General features: G+C 36.7%; 1 protein-coding gene across 2 annotated transcripts in view; it reads right to left on the reverse strand.

The window, feature by feature from the left end:
- Nucleotides 1–306: 306 nt before the first annotated feature.
- LOC134539166 (E3 ubiquitin-protein ligase MIB1) overlaps nucleotides 307–22,573 on the reverse strand; it is a 1,057,197-nt gene continuing 1,034,930 nt past the window's right edge. The window contains exons 13-19 of one of the 2 annotated variants that reach the window (XM_063380944.1): nucleotides 21,385–21,695; nucleotides 19,623–19,818; nucleotides 13,652–13,826; nucleotides 11,012–11,065; nucleotides 7,321–7,416; nucleotides 5,073–5,188; nucleotides 307–1,536 (exon numbers count right to left, since the gene is read on the reverse strand). In XM_063380944.1, the coding sequence (XP_063237014.1) occupies nucleotides 1,396–1,536; nucleotides 5,073–5,188; nucleotides 7,321–7,416; nucleotides 11,012–11,065; nucleotides 13,652–13,826; nucleotides 19,623–19,818; nucleotides 21,385–21,695 (1,089 nt within the window). In that variant the 3' untranslated portion in view covers nucleotides 307–1,395. The remainder of the gene's footprint in view (nucleotides 1,537–5,072; nucleotides 5,189–7,320; nucleotides 7,417–11,011; nucleotides 11,066–13,651; nucleotides 13,827–19,622; nucleotides 19,819–21,384; nucleotides 21,696–22,573) is intronic. The other variant, XM_063380945.1, reaches the window with a different exon arrangement.

The following is a 22,573-nucleotide window of genomic DNA, read 5'->3' on the forward strand; positions in this document are numbered from 1 at the left end:
GGCTATGTCGCGACCAAGGGTCTTATGTTCTGTGGCCTAGCATGCACATTAAACACCTGCTAGGTGGTACACCAACAAACAATCATCCAATAACCCTGTAACAGGGCAGCACGGCATCTACTGGCACCCAACTTGGGGCACTAACGTAACACAATAGAGGCTAGGCATAGTTACAAAAATTAAAAGTAAAACTTAATATAAAAGAGATCAATTAAAAGGAAGGTAATCTAGAGTCTCTGGTATTTTTTTTTTACATTTGGATTAATATTTTTCTCCTATGATTGTAATTATAAAAAAAATGCATTCTTTATTTCAAAATCTTTATTTGTGAATTTTACAAATTTAAAATGCCATTACAATTTATTTCCTCAAATGACCTTCAGCGATACAATGTAAAAGCCATAAAATGAAGGGGTATGTATAGTAGGAGACAGAAATGAGCATTATTTCAACATTTATGTATTGGAAAACCCTTTCTCTTCCCCTTATCGTCAATGATCTGGCTGAAGTTTTAATGCACAAAGATACTGCACCATTATGAAATTAATGTGATAATGCAAACAAATTCAATTTTATACAATCTGTTGGGGCAAAAACATGTACATACATATATAGAAGGTAATTTAACTTCATCAGTAACAAACATCCTTATTCTGTAAGTAATTAAATATGGCCACAATCAGTTAACATAATCCCCTACCGTGTAGAAATATTGGCTATTTTTTATGACATCTATTGTACGTGCTTTGTCTGATCAAAGTGCCCACAATGTCCGTTTAGTATTACACATTTCAAAAAATTCCACTCTAAATAACAAGTGAATTTAAACTTTTAAAGGTCATAGAGATATTTTTTATAAGCTATGTATAATTTATAACTATTTAACAACACCTGTTATATGTATTAATAAACAACCACCACCCATGCAAAGTTATACCAGTCATTACAGTTAACTTCATAATGTAATTCGTATGTTAAACTATTCACACTTGAATTAGCTCAGATGCAAAGCAATATTTAAGAAAATTACATATATATTTATGCGTTGCACCACTGTCATTTGAAATCGGCAAGCATTTTGACGTGTGCGCATGAAAGAAGCATGTCACAACTCCTAGAAACAACATGTATATAAAAATGAATCAACTCAAGATCATCATTACAAATGCTTCTATCTACATCACAAGTCCTATAAATAATAATAATAATAATAAAAAAACACAATTTTTAAAAACCTCTGAAGGTAATGGTAGCAATGAGCTGTAATCAAAATGTGGCTAGGAATAAAGTTGACTCTGCTACATTGTCAACTGTGAGCCAACCAACGTTACTGGAGTTGTGAGATCTTTTTGTCAGCTTGCACACCTTAATCTACTCTTAGGGTATCTACTCCTCTCAGTAGAGCAGTATCCTCTTCTCGACCTGCTTGCGGCAGATGGGACATTCCGACATGCGGTCGCCACACATCTGGCACGTTCCGTGTCCGCAAAGGAAGATCATGTTCTTCAGCCGATCCAGACACACAGGGCACATGGTCTATAGGAGAAACAAAAATAAAAGTGGTTTAAATAAAACTTTTCTGAAATTAGAAAAAGTGAGCAAGTTTTTTCAGTACTTGCCATTGATGAGTAAACATCTAAATTCGGTAACGAGCAAATTCAAGCATTTTTTCATGATGCAAATAAACTTGTAAAAAGAAACTCACTCTCGCTTGTTGGGGGCTACACCCCCAAACCCCCACATGGGGGTTGTATATCTAAGCTATAACAGACGGAGTTATGATAAATATATCGTATTTGGAACTCATCTGCATGTTTCATAAAAAGACCTGCTTACTTTTAGATACTTTAACTGATATTTAACATTGGGCATGAGCATTAATTCACCTTCCTTAAAAAATTAAACCTTATCTTCAAGGTTGTATTGTTTAGAACACGGCTTTAAAATTCATGGAAGGTTAACAATGTGTGTAGAAAATGTAGTAGGATGCACATATTGAAATGTCAAACTAACAACAATTTTTTTTTTTCCATACAGTTGTGGTAGAAATATATATAATCTGAATCCAAGCATGTTTTCAGTATCAGTGTAAGCATCATAGATAAATGCATCCTTGATTTGAAAGACGTGGCAAATTCTGTACAAACATGTAGTTTGAATCACCAGAAGCCAACAGTTCACAGAGATGAAAGTCATACACGAACAGTTCCAAATATTATACTAACCGAACATAAACAAGCCTTTAACTTTAGGAAAATTTGGAAAATTTTGTTTTTGTGTTTATGGCTTTAATCCTTATGAACTGAAGAAAATATTTTAGACACAATAAAGGACACTCAGGTCTGTTACAATGGGAGAAGCACAACAAGCACTAATAGCGCCCCTAGCAGCGCGAGCTTTAAGAATACGAGTTAAATTATAATATGTGCATGTTTTAATGGGTTACATAGGCATATTTTTTCCCTAATTATTGAAATTATTTTCTTCCACATAAAATAACGCTAATGTGCATTTTTCATACGCCTCCAAAGTTCTGAAAAATTATATTCATGCTTCAAAATTTTCAGAATCTCTTAACGTTCTTGGTCAACAAAATTGACATGATTTTACATATTTTACCCAAGTAAATGATGAATACAGAATAATTATGTTAGTAATTTCCTAGGACAGGCACTCTTCTATGAAAATATAAATATTTAGTATTTTTAGAGTATGCCTAGTTCTGAAAAGTGCTGCTAAGATTTTTAAATGTCACTAAGACAACCAAAATTCCACACACTTCTAAGCATTTGTCAGTAATCTATTTACTCAGTGAAATAAAAATTTGTTAATCTCTTGCTAACAAAATTGTTAAAACGCTGGGTACAGCTCATCCCAATAGGATCACTAAGCATTACTTGCCTTGAGGATTTTCGATGACTTTCATATATTAACCTACTACAATACTTGCCGTTAGTTTGCTGGTCACAGCGAGCTTCATTAAATGGACCGGTGATGACAAGGAAAAGGATAGGAAGTTGACAGACTTATATATAAAACAATTTTTAAAGGATAGCCTGTACCCAAAAACTGTAGTAAACTAAGTTATGAATGTCGTCAATAATCTGTGAGACAGGTGATGCCAAGCAATCCTGGCGGCATGAGCTGCACTTAGCCGTAAACAATATTGTAATGCGTAAATGGGTTATAAACAAATGCATTACAATTTAGAGAAAAACCATGCCTAGTTATGGAGTAATTAGTCTATGAAGTGGTTAAAATATTTTTTATAGTTTTTTTAAATTTAGTTAACCTAATCCAATGACCTTTTCAAAATGTTTTGCAATATTTTAAACGTATACCTAAACCACCAAATGTTTAATTTAATTCAGATAATGTAATTCTTGGAATATAATGCTGCATTATGACATTAATAATCACAGTAATTTATTAAAACTGAAAACATTATATATTTATTAAAACCCCCCCGTATAATTTGTGAATGTAGAATACTATCAGTGTAAATTTACGGAGTTTGAATTCAGACTTGATAAGTGAGCATTAATTATTCTTTTAAACAACCAAACGGAAATCATTTTGTAATTTTTTTTGAGCACTAATAAACGTTACATAATATTACACATTTACGCATAACATGCAAAAGATGCAAATTTTTTTATTTTTTAGTATGCAAAATTTTCAACATTTTCATTCATAACTTGTAATATTAACCTTAACCTGAATACAGGCCATGGAGTTATGAACTGATCTATGCACGGTTTCAGCAGCAACGTAAACATTATAGAAAAATTAATTTTAGATTAGTATGAAATGGCAAACGCACTAATCATACAGCTTGAATCGTTGAGGGTGCCATAATCCTCAATACCTTTCTGCAGCAAACAACATATAGATCAAGGAAAAGAGCAAAGTTGTTTCTTTGTTCATGTGTTATCTCAGTCTATGGCCATGGCTTACAAGTAAACAATCATAGGTCCGATCGTGTTGTCATGTCTACAACAATGCTATTATAGCCTGGCTTGGTAGATATTTTTATAGTTTTTAAATTTTTTCAAAGGTTCAAAATTAAAATTTTTCTCCTTTTCAGAATTTTCCCATCAGTAACGGGATGAAATCTACCTCCTGTAAAAATTCCAAGTTTCTCTTGTCTGAATGTGGGTTACAATTTGTATGAGTGAGTGAGTGAGTGAGTGAGTCGCATATCAGGCTGTATGTATGTGTGTGTGTGTGTGTGTGTGTGTCTAGACTCAGACTAATAAATATATGCAAATAGAGTTTTCAACTACATGTCTGGCTGCAAATCATATAAATTTTCCACACCCACCACAAGAATTTGCTGCTGGAGCAACTACTTTGACTATAGAATAATTTGATTTGCAGAGCAAAAGGTTAAACTACAGAATGAAACGGCTCTCATAAAAGCATTAAAAGAGTTGAAAAAAATACTGAACCCCGGCTTTGGACCTGATTTTCGACAAGGAATTTAACTTAAATAATGTCCATCTTGTTAAAATTCATTTAAAAGTTAATACTATATAGTTTCCCTTTGGCTTTGTGAACTTAGGTTCTTGCCACCCGCCTCAGATGGCAGCACCGTAGCTACACATTTCCGCTTCATTCACGGAATCATTCCTACTGAATGTCGTATGCAGAGAACTAAGATGTTACACATCAAAAATATTCTATTTTTCCTCGGTGTCTGCAGATTCTTGCCTGACACTGTAACGACCACCAGGGGCGTAGCCAGGGAGGGGCGGTTTTAGGGGTTCAAACCCCCCCCCCTCCCCTTAGCACCAAATCTTTAATTAATTTCTTATTCATCACTCAAATAAATTTCATATTAAAATTAATAATTTTTTTTTTTACCATTTACAATATTTAAATTTAACAACCGAAAACTGCTAAAATAGCGCTATTTTACACCTTCGAAATCCAAAATTTTTCCCGGGGGAGAAATCCCCCCACCACCCGCTTTAATACGGGGGGGAGGGGGGGCATGCTTCTTTAAACACCCCCCCCCCCCCCCCCATACACAAATCCTGGCTACGCCACTGCCGACCGCACACTCTCACCTGCTCCTTGATGTCCTGCAGCTGTTGCTGCAGCTTCTGTATGTCCGGGTTCGACGTGTCGCAGCTGCCGTTGTTCATTATGGGTCCCGTCAGGCACATCTGCTCCGCGGTCGCCGCTGCACAACCAGCCGAGAAGGTCCATGTTATTCTAGAACCTTCCTGTTGCTCCACATCCAATGTTCTTTTAATATTGTCACGCGGTAAAATTTTACTGAAACGATGTGGGATGAATAATACTTTTTTTTCAGTCAAAACCCTACACCCCCTGTCCTAAGGAGGTTAGACATCCCTGTACCAGCTCTACTGCTACCAACCCCCCCCCCCCCCCCGCCAATGTTTATTTTGAAATCCTAAGATGTTATTTTATTATTTTTATTTTGAGTGACATTTTGTAGATATTGACGGAGACCGAGGGCCTCCGTGACAATATCTCCTCCCTAAGACACAAACTACTTTTCTAAAAATTTTCTAAACTTTTAACCTACATGTTTTTTTTTCTTTTCAGAAATTTAAATCATTGTTTAGGACATCTGCCATTGCTAGTTTGCACCGAATGTCATAGAGAAAACTCAAAAGTTCGATAAAGAAAGATAAAATGCACAAACACAAGGAAAAGAAGCTAAAATAAGCTAATGTTAAATTTAAAGAGAGCACAGAGTCTTCCGTGAGAGGATTCTGTCAGAACATTATCACAGCAACTACAAACAAATTGCTACTCACTTGCCGTTGTCCACTGAGTGGTACATCATTATCAAAATGTTTGGCTGCAATGACAAGCCAACAGTTACAAACTGATCGTAATAGGTAAGCATTTTCTTTCACAGCTACGCTTCAACAAATGCCACTTCCGAAATTACGATTACAAATCAGTATTACAAACATTTTAAATTTTGTACATGTCAAGAACAATACATGTTTGTAACTTCAACAAATTTTCTTTGGAAATAGTAGTCTTTGTTCTTGCTAATTTGTTTTGTTTTGTGACTTCGGGAAGGAAATCTGATCTGCTGGCTCCTCCCACATGAGACGCATATTGTGTAAGTTGCTTGCTACTCTCTGATTGCGAGATATTCAGTTGTTTTACTGTTTAGTTCAAGGGAATAAGTATATTTTGTGTTTAACAACAATTGTGCAAATTTTCTGTAGTATGAAAAAAAAAAATTCAATAGGGTTTTGGGATAGTGTTCGATAGTGTTTTTGCAGGCCACATTCACCTACTGATAACTTTTCTTGAATGCTGGCAACCTTGATGATGGATAAGGGTCGACATTTCATAAACATTAGGGATCTTAAGAGACGGTGAGAGGCAATGATATGCAAATGAGATGAATGAATGAATGGGGAGAAGAGGGTACCCCGAAGCTCTAGGAAACGTCAGCCATTTACCCCCTTATTAAAAAAATTCAGATTCAACTCAAGATTGGCAAAAACTCTGGATTTTTTAAATAAACAACTCAACAAAGGTTTTTCTTTTTCAACATAACAAGAGGGTTTTTGACACAAACTCTGTTTTTTTCCTTAAAATGTCTGCACATTAGTGCATTTCCACTAAATTATTTTTCAAACAATAAACTTCTTTGTATTAACCGTATTGATAACTTTGAGTTTGGTTGTCTACAATCTTATTATTTTTTTAAATTATTTATCTATTACTTGTATGAATTGCTAAAGGGTTAATTATAATAAGCTAAATAAGCCTGAATATTGTACTTGTGCATGCATCTGTAATGTACACATGTTCTTTGAATGTGTTACTTCCGTTAATTTGTAATAAAACGTCTTAATTTTTGTATCTAAATTTTTTGTTATGTAAATATTGAAGAAGAAGAAGAAAAGAGAAAAAAAAACCTCAAATGGATAATAGACTGGGTTTTTTTAACTGTGTTTTAATGAAAGAAAAAAAATCTTGGGTCGGTTACGTGGCTCCCAACCGTGGGTTTGATCCCGCCGATAATCAAACCCGAATCTGCCTGACTTCAGGCGAGTTAACTCCCCACTCAACCACCGTGGTACCCTTGCTAAAACTAAATACACGTTGTTGAATGCCTCGTTGCGAAGCGCAACATGACTGTGGACAATAGAGCATGTGGTACCCTTGCTAAAACTAAATACATGTTGTTGAATGCCTCGTTGCGAAGCGCAACATGACTGTGGACAATAGAGCATGTGGTACCCTTGCTAAAACTAAATACATGTTGTTGAATGCCTCGTTGCGAAGCGCAACATGACTGTGGACAATAGAGCACACCTGCTTTGTCAATCGCGTCCACCGCCCTGTTGTAGTCTCCCGGACCAGACGAGAAGATCAGCGTGGCGCCCTCGTCTGAAATGGGAGTTGATATATCTGCAGAAACATTTCAACAACAGAGCTGTACATCCCACATACTTCTGCCCGACGAATGTTCAGACCATGGCATTACATCACACCAGGGCCCTGATCCACAAAAGTACAAGTAACAAGAATTCAAAAATTAGATATTATAGGAAAAAAAATGCGTGCGTGGAGAACACGCACAACAGAAGTGTAATTAGGTATGGATAGATAAATATTAATTTTTTTTTTTTATCAAACAAGAGATAACTACACCTATCCCTATCTTAGCACGTCTTCAGATTGCGCGGATTCATTTAGCGTGATCTGAATTTTACTGCCCCAGTCTTGAATAGCACCTCTGTAAATTTCAGTTAGCACAAAATTTCGGCAGGCAAAAAAAAAAGTCGAGCACGACACCACGAAGTTTGTTTTAAATTGTATAAACAACAGATGTTCTGTGGTATACAGTTAGTCAAACAAGGGGGGAAGAGATGCGCGCGCAGGTCTGACTACGCTATCGGCTATTGTACAAACATCAGCTATGGCAAGTTAAATTGCGGCTATGGAGTGTAAAGGACCAAATGTTTTTACATCCGCGCGCATGCCGCCGTGCCGTAGCGTTGTCGCCTGGCCACAGACCGTGCCATGAACTCAGTCCAGCCAGTGGCAGGGAATTCACTCAAACAAAATAAACGTCTGCCCATTCAGCTGCCGGTAACTGAATGTGTTTGATCACTCACAATGCATCGTGTTGAAGTATTTGAGACAAAACTAAAAGTATTACGGCACGCAGATTTTCATGAAGGCAACGCTTATGTTGGTCACACTTTAGTTTTAAGCAAGTCAATTGTGCGCACAATCGTACGAAATAAGGACTCTTACCAAAAGTTTATATAAGTCTGATGCTGTTGTTTGTACTAGCGGAAATATATTTGACATTAGATACCGGAACAGAAATGAACATATGATTCACGTGAAAAGGTTGTTAAATGAATGTTGCAATTAAAAAAATAATCATTGGCCTATCAAGACTGGTGTGAACCAGGTGGTATGCAAATAAGCATTTTAATTTTTTGAAAAATTAAAATGTAATTATCCGGACAGTAATATCGGTTTCATTGTTAGTAAAGGATAGTTTGGAAAGGTACATGACGTGAGTTGAAGGTCACATCGGGGTGGGCAAGTCAGCCAGCCGACTGACGATAAAGTAGATAATCACGTATCTCCCGTTACGCAGTGTCGTATTTGTCATACAAAGTGCGATGGGAAGCATAGAAAGATAAATATTTATAGTTCAGTGTTTTTCAATGCATTTATATTACATAAAGTATATTTTCCTACACAATTTTTGAACACATTAAATAAATTAGCCTTGCTATTTATGGAAACTAATGCTTCAGAATACGTGATTTCGAATAACACGAGCATTTTTAGGAATGAATTAGTCATGCTAAGTGAGGGATAGGTGTATTGAGAATAGTAAGGATGCTGGTATGATCTCAAATGAAAAAAAAAAAAGCCTTTTTCTGCAACCTTTACTCTCGCATCCCTTCACTGGCACATTTTGGCGTCTCTTTTGGCGGTTTATTCCTACGTTGCCTTTAAAAATATTGCTCATTTGCTTCTACCTTTTTATTATATTTAAGTATGATAAAACACTATCTCCTGCTGAATAAAATGAAAGATGGAAAAAAAAAAAAAAAAAAAAAAAAAAAACCCACTGCAATCAAACACTATTAATATAAAATTGAATCATACTCAGTGTTGTTAAAAGTACTCGGAAAAAGTAATTGGGCTCAATTACAATTACTGTGGTGATAATGTAACTAATTACAAGTAAAAATTACTTTACATAGAAGTAATCAGTAAAATTACAATTACAATTACAATTACTTTCCGCTACCATTTTAAAACTGACCTACGATTCAATTTTTTTACACTTTGTTACATTAATAAACATACATACATATATGTTTTGTTAAAAAAATGTAATGTAAAAATGTAAATTTCATGTAATGATTAAATTTATTATCTTTAATTAAACGAATAATATTTGAGGACAAACTTGCTTGGATAACATCAAAAGACTTCATACAAGTAGCTACCTGTAATAAAAGTAACACTCTTTAAATGTTGGAATTGACTTTACAAAACAATTGCATTTTAAAGTTCTCATCAGATAGATTCCCTCTCTTGATGGCAAAAACATCTTTACCAACACTAAAAAGACGCTCAACGGAAGCACTTGACGGCAGCGATGTGTTAAATTTTAAAAATGCAGATTTTAGGATAGGGTAATGTTGGAGACACTGCAAGTCACTATGGCTCTTCATTTTTGATCATAGATGTTGTGCATACGATCGTAGCACTACAAGCGTAAAATTATAAACTTTACTAATACAAAAGTGTATGATCTTCTTGTTCTTAATTGTATTAATTATACGTTCCGAAAATAAAAGTAACGGCAAGTAAATATAAAGTATCGATTACCTTAATGTATCGATTACAATTAATATTATGTATTCCGATTACAAGTACGAATTACATTTTTTAAATGTAATTCGTTACAAGTATAAATTACCTGAAAAGTAATCGTTACAAGTAATCCGATTACTTGTAATTCGTTACTTAACAACACTGATCATACTTATAAAATAATTGCACATATCAATAACTCTTTTCCACATGAAAAAAAAATTGTAGCTACTTTAAATAAAATAAAATAAATAGGTTAGCATCAATCGTTAGCAATTACGAAAACTAAGGATTAGACAAACACAAGCAATGTTACAAGGATTCTGTAGCATCACTGCTGCATCAACTATATCTCTCCTCTTATGTCTCCCCTTCCAGCTGTTACAACTAGCATATAGCATGCTACTCTATATACCTATCCCCTCCTTCTGCCATCTTCCCATTCTACCACTTGTGCATGTGTTGGAGTGGCGTCGCTGCTGACACACTCTCCTTCTCTGCCGGTTCTCCCACCACGTACCTAACTATTCCCCTCGTGCGATCGGAATTTTCGTAACGCTGAAATATTGTAGCCTCCTGAGCAAAGAAGTTTCATGTCAAAAAAGTTCACCCAATTAATAGGTAGGCATTTCTCAGCAAACGGTTATGGTTCATACAATTGTATGGGATTTGGCTGCAATTGTAACACATTACTTGTAAATGTAAGCGTTGTACTTTAGGTCTTGTAGGTTGGGCGCACTTTCAATGTTGTTGAATAGGCCCTAGGATTTTCTTTAAGGGGGGGGGGGGGGAAACCTATACTAAAAGACTAATTATTCAAGAGTGAATCACAACAATTTGGTTACCAGTTTTTCATTAATAGTTTTAAAAATAATTTTATCCATGAGACTGTCCATTGTAACCCCTTAAATGAAAAGTGTTTCCGAAACATCCATGATATCAATATGGTATAAAATAATGTCTTTATGACGATCAGTCTGTGTTTAGTGCTTTCTGTACTAAACTTTCATTCAGTTCAAAATGTGATGGTAATTTTAAATGCAAACTTTGACAAAGTTAAACTACATTCTTGATACCTTCAATACAATACAAATATGACCATTAAGATAATGTGATGTTACAACATAATAAAATACTGTAAGTTTCCTACCGATTGGCCTTGTATTCTCTTCTTCACTATCCTCGTTGACATCTGGTATTATTCCTGGAACAGTAAGGATTCAAAGAAATACATGAGCAAAAAAATACTTAAACTGTACATATAGCTGTTCTTAATTCTGTCACATCTGTACCCATTATAAAAAAAAAATCGTTTTTTTTTCTCTTTCTTTAGATCATAAGAACTTGTGAATATCATTGAATGTGTTCAATAACAGGAAACTGTTTAAAAGATTCTCTTTGCCATGAGCTGTGATTTAAAATTATTAAAAAGGATATATTGTAAAATAATGACTGAGGGGATATTTCACCTTAAGAACTTATAAGTAATTTAATAATTGTCATCTAGTTTAATTTGCAGTTAGTATTACTTTATAACTTATTTGACAGTTAAAATCATGAACAAATAAAGCATGGTTTAAAGCCTCGTAGACAACGGATTCATTTATGAAGATGTGTAATGATAAAATGAGAATGGAGAATTGACAGAATGACTATGAGTAGAAAGGGGTAAGAGATAAACAGGAGTATGAGTACCCCAACGAGTGGGAGTACCCGGAGGAGTATGAGTACCCAGAGGAGTATGATTATCCTGAGGAGTATGATTATCCTGGAGTATGATTATCCTGAGGAGTATGATTATCCTGAGGAGTAGAAGTACCCTGAGGAGTAGGAGTATTCTTGAGGAGCAGAAGTATTCTTGAGGAGTAGGAGTACTCTTTAGGAGAAGGAGTACTCTGATGAGTAGGTGTACTCTGAGGAGTAGTAGTTCTCTTGAGGATTAGGAGTACGGCTCACGACAACATCTGTAACATATCTCACCTGCATAAAATGTGAATTTTTTGGGTTTTACAGTCTCAGAGTATTGAACCCAATTTTTTCTTCTGCATCAGAATAATTCTCTACATAATCAGTTGCAGTAACAATTAATATCTAGTTCATTACTCCGGCAACAGTTCCAGTACAAAAAATTTTCTACTCAACTTGTTTTGGAGCAAGACTGAAAATTATTCTATACCCTAGTATTAAACCATAACTTTAAATACAAACAGTTGATAACCACTATATTTACATTTTAAAGTTACAATTACACTTTACTTAAAATTGATATAACTTTTGCACTTAAGGCCAAAGTGTTGCACAGTACAACTGGTGCAATACTTTACAACTAATGTTGTGTATTATTTACAGCTAAATGTATTTATTAAAGTTTCATGTTTAAGTATGTATCAATTTTGAAATGCTACAAAATAGAGTTTAATGCAAATTTTTGATTTAAGTTAGGTTTTCCAGCATTTACTACGTTTCCAAATTGCTCTACTTTGATTTGTCAACACAATGTAATTTATACCTTTTTAAAGCAGCTAATTTTTGAGTATGATTGAAATAATTCTTAAAACTAGACAAACTTGCACATGTTTTACGACAAATTATTTATAATTATATTAGTTTTGTAAATATGTTGGTCTGTAAATATAATGAGACTGTGTTTACAATTGGTTATAAAATGTTAAAATGTCTTATATAGATTAAGATAACTACGTACTAATAATTATACAGAAGAGGTAATATTCATAAGGATTACCATGTAGATAAGTTATTACATAATTGATACCTTACTAACAGTTACCTATAATCAATGATATATTTACCAGGATCAATGGTGCCTAACTACACATATGTGTATTATAAATTTTATATAGAAACTTTTGAATCATCAAAGGCATTTTCAAATTAATTTACACCAAAATGTTGTTATACATACATTTATCAATGATACAAAAAATATTTTCTTTTCAGATTTTTAACATGAATGAAATTGGGTTTGGAGCTATAACTTCAAATTACCCTGTTTGGGTAAATTAGTGTTTGTACATATAAATTTTTGTTCTTTTTTTGTGGCTGTAATATTTTTAATTTTTCAAAACCACATTAGTTTTATACATTAGTGGACTATCCAACAGAAAAAAAATATTTATAATATGAAATATTTCACACTATGACCATTCTTAATTTTCACTGATTTATCTTATTTTACCCTATTTAATTTTTATTCATTTCGGATTTTTATTTTGATAATGAGGTCATTTGAGATGGCCGAATACTGCATGGAAGACAGAAAATAGAGAAGAATCACCCACAGCAGGCGTTACTACATACTAGTACATTCCAGAAAATGTCTGAATGATTTCAGTAACACCCATGGAAAACCGAAACCGTGATGAATGACCACAATGGACGGACGGATCGACGAAAAAACGGGCGGGCGGACGGACGGGTAGTCAAATGAACACATGGGCCGAGAGATGGACGGGCTGATGAGTGGATGGGTGGGCAGACGGACAGACACATGTGTGGATGGACAGTCGGCTGGACGGACTGGGATGCGAGCTCACGGGTTTTCTCTCCTGGTGAGAGCTCAAAGATGCACCATTACACCAGCTCGCTCCAACACCAACACTACTGAATACACAAAAATTAACTTGACAAGATTTTTCACACTAGTCGAGAACATTTTTTACACCATTTTAACCACTCATTTTTCGAATATAAATTACAATCAAAATGTCTAACAAAAGATTTTCCCTGTTGTTTGTGTGTCTAAATCAGGAGTGTGTGCCCGGGGACTCACTGGAGTTGTTGACGCTCCAGCAGCAGACGACGAACGGCACCATGTGGTCGATGGGCGCGCGGCACTGCACGCACTTCTTCATGAGCGCCGCGCAGCCCTCGCAGGCGCACATGTGCCCGCACGGCTTCAGCAGCACCGAGGCCTTCTTGTCGGAGCACACCAGGCACTCCTCGATCTGCGAGGCACAACACACAACCTCAACCACTCGTTCTCAGACTGCACGGATGGACGTATTCATGACCATGGGCGTCGCAAGGATATATTTTTGGGGGGGGGGGGGGGGGGGACTGCAATTGATTTAGTTGTTAAGGAATATCCATCCCCTGGAAAAAAAGCTGGGGGTCCTCCCCCAGGAAAATTTGGGGTTAGAAGGTGCAAAAAGGTGGTTTTTAGGCATTTTTCTTCCTAAATATTCTAATTTTAGTTGGTTGCAATATATAATTTATTTTTTATAAAAAATAGTTTCAGAGAACAAATTTGTAAAAACACAGTGCTCAGATTACCAGGATTGGACTAAATGCACCATGCGCAACATATGGGTTGTATCACAGAAATCATATTTTTAATATAACTACAAAACTAAATATATTATTGGAGGGGACGAAATTGAAGACTTTTATTATTGGGTGGGAAGTGTCCCCCCCCCCCCGTCTCCCCCGATTGCGACGCCCATGTCAAGTCTGCGATCAGGGAGGCTATGCCTAATTCTTGAAGCCACGTCTGTTCAATTGATGTTTTGCTTGAAGAGGGTTCCAATGAGACTTGCCGAAATGTCAGGAAAACCAACAATTACTAGGGACAAGATTATGTGGTTTTATTTTTATGCTGAATTTGTTTTTAAAATGGTGTTATTGTTTTTATTAATTTTTTAATTTGGTTGATTCATAAATGTAGCATATTAATAAACAAATATGAAACATTATTTCGGATATCATATACTGCACTTTTACAATATAATAATTCTTACTAAGCATGTTTAACTACTCGGAGCAATAAAAATAAATTTGCAGTATTTGTGTTTTTGAAAAAAATTTTCGCTGCAATAACGTAAAATTTATTTACTAATACAGTTGCAAGATAAAATAAAACTTAAACATTTTCCAATCTTTTTGCTACGTACATTTTGGCACAAAACATTCTGCTAAATAAATTGCATTAATTCAATTTATTACATTAAAAGATTAGGCTTAGTCATAAAGTTTAAATTTTGATTATTAATGCTGATTAATGTGATTTTAGTTGCAGCATTTCAGTACTAAATGATGTATTAACTTGCAAATCTGTGTTATAAGGTGTATTGACACTCTTTTCAGTGTTAGTTCAGTTTTATCACAATTTACCATATAATCTTGTCCCTATTAGAGCCTGTCTACAATAGCAATGTCCTAAACTGTGTCTGAAGGACACTCGTCGCTGATTGGTTCACGTGACCCTCTGACGTCATGCGTCAAGTGGGTGAAGGTCCGAACCTACCTGGTCCGAAGACATTCGTCAATTTTAACTTTTTGTCCCAACCTGTATACTTCGGACACAGAAAAAGAACAGAACACTCACGATATTTGAATTTCCGGTTCCCGTTTGAAAACGTGGTGTTTGTTTTTATTATTGAAGGAAAACTAACATAACTTTCATAAGTTCAATCTCAAACTACAAAGCATCAAAACAATAAACAAAAACATTTGGTTTGGCACATTTACTGCGCTCTGGTACCAATTTTAGAAATCAATACATTCGGACATCGCAATTGTGGACAGGGCAGTTTTCGGTGAGACAATGTGACGTCACTCACATTCGGATAAGGACACGGACCACGCACAGGTTTGGACTATTGTAGACGGGCTCTTAATTACATAAACATGACCTTGAAGTAGTGACACTGGCCTTAAACACCTATGATATAGATTCAAACAGGAAGGAAACAGAGATATTATCTCTATTTTCACCACTTTTGAAGTCACACATACTTAATTTATGTAATTTGTGTGGTTTGTCTTAGATATGTAAAATATCACTTTTTATGGAGATGAATAAAAAAAAATGGTGTGGACAAAGATTAAGTGTTATAACATTTTGGCAGTCAAAGTTAAAAACATATCTTCCCTTCCCCAGGTAAAATAAACCCTTTTGCTATAAAAGTAGTGAATTATAAAACCAAAGAAAACAGCATTAAGTAAATAAAAAACACTAGCTTTATAATTCAATAAAACTGGGGAAAAAAAAAATAAAAATAAAAATCTTACAAATTTTTACGTAGTTATTCATCATAGACATTAGAACAAGTTAATGTTAGCTTCCTAAGACAAACCAAAGTATCCCTGTCAGTAATTATACTTATAAAAAAGCTAGCAATAAAAATTGATGACAAAATTTCATCTTAGCTGATATTTTAATGAACAAAATTTTTGAAATTTTTTTTCATCTATCTAACCAATGATAAGGAATAATTCTTGAACCGAGCAATATTGCATTCCACAAATATTTAAACATTGTAAGTCTGATGCAAAGAGTAACACCATAATATTCACTCTTTGCAAAACATGACAAAAAATTGATAAGCACATGTGAGCCGAACAAACGTAAACTTCCTGTATGCCAGGGGCGTAGACAGGTGGGGATATTGGAGGGGGGGGGGGACAGGGGGATATATATCACCCCTCCCCCATGAACTTTAAAAAAAAACCTATTATTCCCACCTACAAATAAAAAATAATTTAATAGAAAACAGCATGCAAAGAAAAGGGGTTTTATCCTCCCCTCTTGAAATGAAATTCTGCACACACTCCTGCTGTATGCTCCCAGATACCCAGCTTTCTGTAACAAAGTATCAGGAAAAAGAGATTGGCCAACTGCTACTCACTGTGAAAGATGAATGGAAGGGGAGCGATTGGCAGGGATTGGGGTGGGAAGAGGCACCGTCGTGACAAATCTGTAGCGGAGTCAACCACCCGCTTGTTACAGCAATACGCTGTGGAGAAACAACAATCAACCACAATTTGCAAAATGGAGATAGGTCAAGAAAGAAGCACGTCTTTCATGTTAATTACAGAGTGCAGTAAATGAGCACTTAATATCTTACATGAAACTGAAACTATGGTTTTTACACTGCCATGCAAAAATTGTAACAGATTTATCTGATTTTTTTTTGCTCAAGGCCTCGTTTATATTATTTATATTTAATGTTTGTGTTCTTTGAACACATGCCTATTTTATTTTAAACATTTTTGTTATGAATTATTAAAATTTTTATACTGCCATGATTATTGTTTGTTATTCACACCTACCCCCTTTATCACTTCTACATTGATCACCCCACTCCTGGGAATTGCACTTTCATTACGCTCCTATTGAGTCCTGACTTACCCCACTGGCTGTAAAGTAGTTTCATTTCAAAAGTAAAGAATTTTAATTTCTAAAGTAACAAAATGATATATTTAAGCTTAATTGTTGAGGTTGCAAATATAATAAAGCAATCCCATGCATTCATTACATGCTAGATATGTGCACAATTTTTACTTCTGTTTAAACTAAAAAAAAGTGGAGGGGAGTGACAAAATCATTACAATAAAAATATGTCAAAAATAAAATGAATACATTTACAGCTTTTCAGAAAAAAAATTTATTTTTATTTTTTCTGATTAAAGTTTTAAGTAAATCTTTGCTCACCAACTTGTTGACTCACAATCTATTAAAGCATAAAAAAAAAAAAAAAAAAGACTGTGCTAACATTCATTGAGAGTTTATCATCAATTCAAACCATAGAAGTAATTTCACTGTATTTTGGAATCATTGCAGAAATATTTCCAAAAAAAAATTGTGCCTCCTAGCTAGGGCTGTGCAGTAGACAGAACCTTGGGATCTTTCACATGTTCATGAACTTTCATGATGGTCTCAACAACATCAAAATTAATTTTATAAACATCTACCATCTTCTCACATCTGACTCAACATGCCTTGACATGTCAGTCATCACACCACCAAACAAAATTCAGCATGAAGATTTTTCAAGTCACAGTGTGGTCACCTAAATCACTTATTATTCTGAAAAAGAGTGTTTATATAAAACCTTCAATTTTTACAAATTTCCTTCACACAAATGAGCTACAGTTTGTATTATAAAAAATATTTTAACAATTTTGAATTCCACATGTTGTACTCAAAACCTTGAGACAGATAAATATTTACTTGTTGAAACAAAATAATATCCACCTATTAACATAACTGACATGTGATGTCCATATTTCACAAAGACATATGCAGACGTAGGCTCTAAAGAAGATAGTGTCATGCCTTCACAATGGTTTTTAGTCACCAGGAAAAAAATTTAATGAATTAGGGATTACCATATAGTTGGTCGGGAAGCCTAAGTTGTACACAGGGTTGAGACCCACCCGAACACGCCCGAAAAGTTCACCTTCGGCCCACTTCGTGTTTTTGTTTTTCTTTTAACAAAATGTGCCGGAATGATGGTAATGGAGTTCAATGTTAACATGGCACAGAAAATTTATCCCTTGATCCTGATGGCATGATCTTGTATACATTGTTATTGTGGTACATGTTGCTTGATGTTTTGATTTGGTACATTGAAAGAAACTGACCAAAACTAACTTGTGATATTACAATTATATATGAATGTAAAACACATACAAAGGAAATAATTTCCACCAAACCTGAGATAATTTGTTTGTTTAGTGATGTTCTAGTATTTGTTATGGCCATGCTCTTTAGACGTAACAAATTAGTATTGTAGCACAGTACGAAGGGATAAATTTGGACATTTGATAGGGAAAAATTATGTGAACCTATGGTAAACTTTAAAAACTAAAAAAAAAAAAAAAAAAAAAATAAACTTGATGATAAATATCACGTATTATTTAAACGCAACTCTGAAAGCTAGGTAAAAGTTATGTATTACGTATCCAAGTTGATCACTTGATCCTGTAAATATTGATCCTGTGGTACATGATGCTTGCTGTTTTAGTTAAGTACGTCGAAAGATCCTGCACATAACAAATACTTGTGATATAACAATGAATAATGATCTTAAGCTGATTACAAAATACACTTTCTTTCTATGCACTTCATATCATAATACATTTTTATATCACAGGTATTTGTTAAGTGCAGGATCTTTCGGCATACTAAATTAAAACAGCAAGTGTCATGTACCACAGTATTAATGTTTACAGGATCATGCCCTCAGGATCAAGGGAAAATCTTGGATATGTGATATGGAACGATTACCGAAAGCTATTTCTAACAATCACCTGCATGCAACGGAAATCATTTTCTAGTGCCTAACTCAATAAAAAATTATTTTATAACCCATGTATTTATTGTAAACACAATATTGTGTCAAAGCACTAACATAAAACTTATGACAAAAATTGAACAAACTAAACACTTAACCTCAGTATTATTATTTAGTGTTTTTCCACAAACATGGCAGTGTTGTTATGAGTCTGCAAAAAAAAAAAAACAAAGTTGGCCGAAGGTGAACCCTTCGGGTGCGTTTGGGTAGGGTCTCAACTCTGTGTACAAATTAGGCTTCCCATAGTTGACCAGTAGCCTACAACTTACGTAGTTTCGGTTCCCTACCACTTTCGTGCAACTTCTGATTTCTCTCAAAAATTGAAATTAAAAAAATCAAAGGGTTAAGTTAGGTTAGGTCAGTCACAACATGCTTGAAACTTCCTATTTAGCGGCTGAAGTGGCGTTAATACCAAAACGCAAAACTTCGGAAACCTTAGGAAATTCTTGCAGGGAACCGAAACTACGTGAGTTGTAGGCTTCCCCATAGTTGACATCGGAGTCATCAGAGACGATGAGTGGTGATAAAGATGTAGCACCTCGTGACAAGGTCACACTTGCGAACCTGGATCACCCCCGGCGAGAGGAGGATGTACCCGACCACTGAGGTCCCACCAGGGGAAGGAAGGGCAAAATGAGGTATAGCGTTGAGGAGGGCCCCCACCTTGACCCGGCCGACGACGGGCTCGCGGCAGATGAGGCACTTCTTGACGCGCGGCGAGCACGCGCTGCAGCACGCCACGTGGCCGCACGGCTTGAACAGCGTGTCGCGCTTCAGGTCCGAGCACACCAGGCACTCGTCCAGCGTCACCAGGTCGTCGCTGCTCTGTCCGTCCGGGCGGCGGGGCTCTATCTGGTTCCTGCGGGCAGCAGCGCCGGCTTTGAATATACATACATACTGTATAGAAGTCGCCAGCCCAGGTTAAAAATTTCTAATACGGTTTTGAGGTTATCGGTTAATTCACCGCCGCAATCGCCACCATCTCTAGGGCATCATCGACTTGCGGTGGCCCCCTAGCGGACGAGTGTCGAACTCTTCGAACACCCCTTCCCCCTCCCGTTGAACGACCTTGAGCTGCAGTGAATGATTGGTGGGGGGTGCGGGGGGAATGACAGCGGGCGACAGTGCTGCGCTCTAACGTGCAAATAACAACCTAAGACGATACAGGGCGTTACGGCAGCACCCTGCAGCGGTGAAGTTCCCAAAGCTGCTCATCATACGCTCCTGAAAAACGTAGAGTAAATCCTTACCACTCGCGACTTCTATACAGTATATATATATATATATATATATATATATATATATATATATATATATATATATATATATATTCAAAGGCGCCGGTCACTACCAGACACTCTAACACCAGTACGACCACAACCCGTACATGCCTTCCAACCTCCTTCAGGTTGATGTCTCACGTCGACACCTCGGTCATTAGAGACAACGAGTTGAGACTGGGGACTGGACGTAGCAAACGAGTCTGGGATATCGAAGCACCCTGGGAAACCCCACAATATGAAGGTAAGTGATTTTAACATTCAAAATCCAACACAGGTATAAAAATGTATTTTCAAACATAGATGTGGAGATTCAGGATTGATGCAGAGACTAGACAGAGGTTGTAACTATTTTATAATTTGGGTTAGTATTTTTCTCATTCCGATAACTATAATTTTTTTTTAATGCATTCAGTGTAATTTTTAAATTCAATTCCAACTTTATTACTGTATTCTAAATTAATTATGTCTTTCATCCCTGTGGGCATCGGAAAGAACTCTATCGTCAGCGCAGGCTCATGGCCCCAAAGCTCTGCAAGCCCTCTGGTCCATAAGGTTTGCTACCGTAGGGTCGAAAATTGCTGTATGTATAGCTGAGGCATTGTTTGAACGAGCAACACATCTGAGCCACTCATCAATATCCCATAATTCTAAATGATACAGAGTACATTGGGTCATTGAAGGTGGTTTAGATGTGCATACCAGCACAAATCTATGCTTAGGGACCGGAAAAATTCGCGGGTTCAATGACCTCCAGGATGAACTCCATAGTTCTACGTACACTCCGTCAAATGCCACCCACTCATTGGCTGCTGTCTTGTGAGAAATCCCAACGTAGCAGCCTGTGATTCGATAAAGTTTTGGTCGGGCGTTTCTCATTGGCCCAGAGTCATCCAGGTGAGTTTTGAGCCGATGGCAGAGGCAGCACTGAGGTATAACTATTTGTATTTTAGCCTATCGCGAAATGAATTCGCGAATTTTTCCTGTCTCTATCTATACTTTTTCTCCATTCATGTAGGTTAAGTTTAATGAAGTGAAGGCCAACCGAGATACGGGACATTTTCGAAACTGAAATCTCACCCCTGAACCCTGCTGCCAAACTGCGGCCCAAGCACGGATAACGTAGGGAGAGACGCGGAACTTACGAGCTCTTGTCCTTGTGGCACTTGGCGAGCGCCTTGCAGAGGTTCGGGTCGGGGCACAGGTCGAGCGGCGTCTGGCCCTTCTTGTTGCGCACGGCGAGGTCGGCGCCGTTGCACGCGAGGAAGCAGGCGATGGAGGCGGACGACTTCTTGTCGGCGCCCTGGCTGCCCAGCCCGATGAGCAGCTTGCCCACGTCCTGCACGTCCTGGAGCTGGCGCAGCTGGGAGAGCGTGTGGTGGCGCAGCGCCTCGTGCAGCGGCGTGTCGCCGTCCTTGTCGGGCACGTTCAGGTTGGCGCCCTCGCGCACCAGCAGCTGTGGCCCGACAAGACCCGACCTCTAGCAACCTGCACTGCTGGCAATACAGAGGGTAAATCCCCTATCACCAGGGACACCTGTATTTCGCGAATACATTTCGTGTCAAGGTATTTAAAAAAAAATACTGTAGCTTTTCTCCTTGTGGTTATTGGCTGAGGTCGGTGAGAGGTGTCGTCCCGCTCTTGACGGGGGCCGATGAGAATGTGGTCACCGTACGGCTGCACCCTCACAATTTGCCGACTCTTAGAAAAAGCTACAGTGTTTTGTGAAATACCTTGACACGAAATGTATTCGCGAAATACAGGTGTCCCTACCTATCACATGATGGAAGTTTCCTTGGAAGCTTTAGCGTGCGCTGACCCTTTTTTTCATAGAAGTTTTTTGGAATTGTCAAGATAGAATTTCTGAGGAAGGATTCGTAGAAGGTGGAAATTTGATCGAATCAGAATGAAGGTTAGCGTGCCCCTAGTGTTAAAAATGGTAATTTATTTTGGATGATTCAATTTTTCTTGATTATTTATTTTAAAAACAGAGAACAAGTGGTCTGTGAAGCAATTACATTATTATGCGACATCCATACCTGCTGCCATGGAGGTTTGGCTAGCAGTTTTGCTGGAAGCTTCTAGCGGATCCTTTATGAAACCTTCTATCATGTAATGCAGGCTTTAAAGTTTGGGATCGTGATTGTTAAGGTCATTTCTATTCACATTAGAAGATTCGCCCAAAGATGCCCCCACAATTGTGGTACAACAAGATGCACTCTTATGCTTTTATCACATATGAGAGATATTAACACGACAAAAGACATGGGTTACCTGAGGAATTTGCTGCTTTTTTCCCCAGAGCACAAGCATTGATTGTCAGACAACATCTCG

The sequence above is a fragment of the Bacillus rossius genome, chromosome 14, assembly GCF_032445375.1.
Source record: "Bacillus rossius redtenbacheri isolate Brsri chromosome 14, Brsri_v3, whole genome shotgun sequence".
NCBI classification, from domain to species: Eukaryota; Metazoa; Arthropoda; class Insecta; order Phasmatodea; family Bacillidae; genus Bacillus; species Bacillus rossius.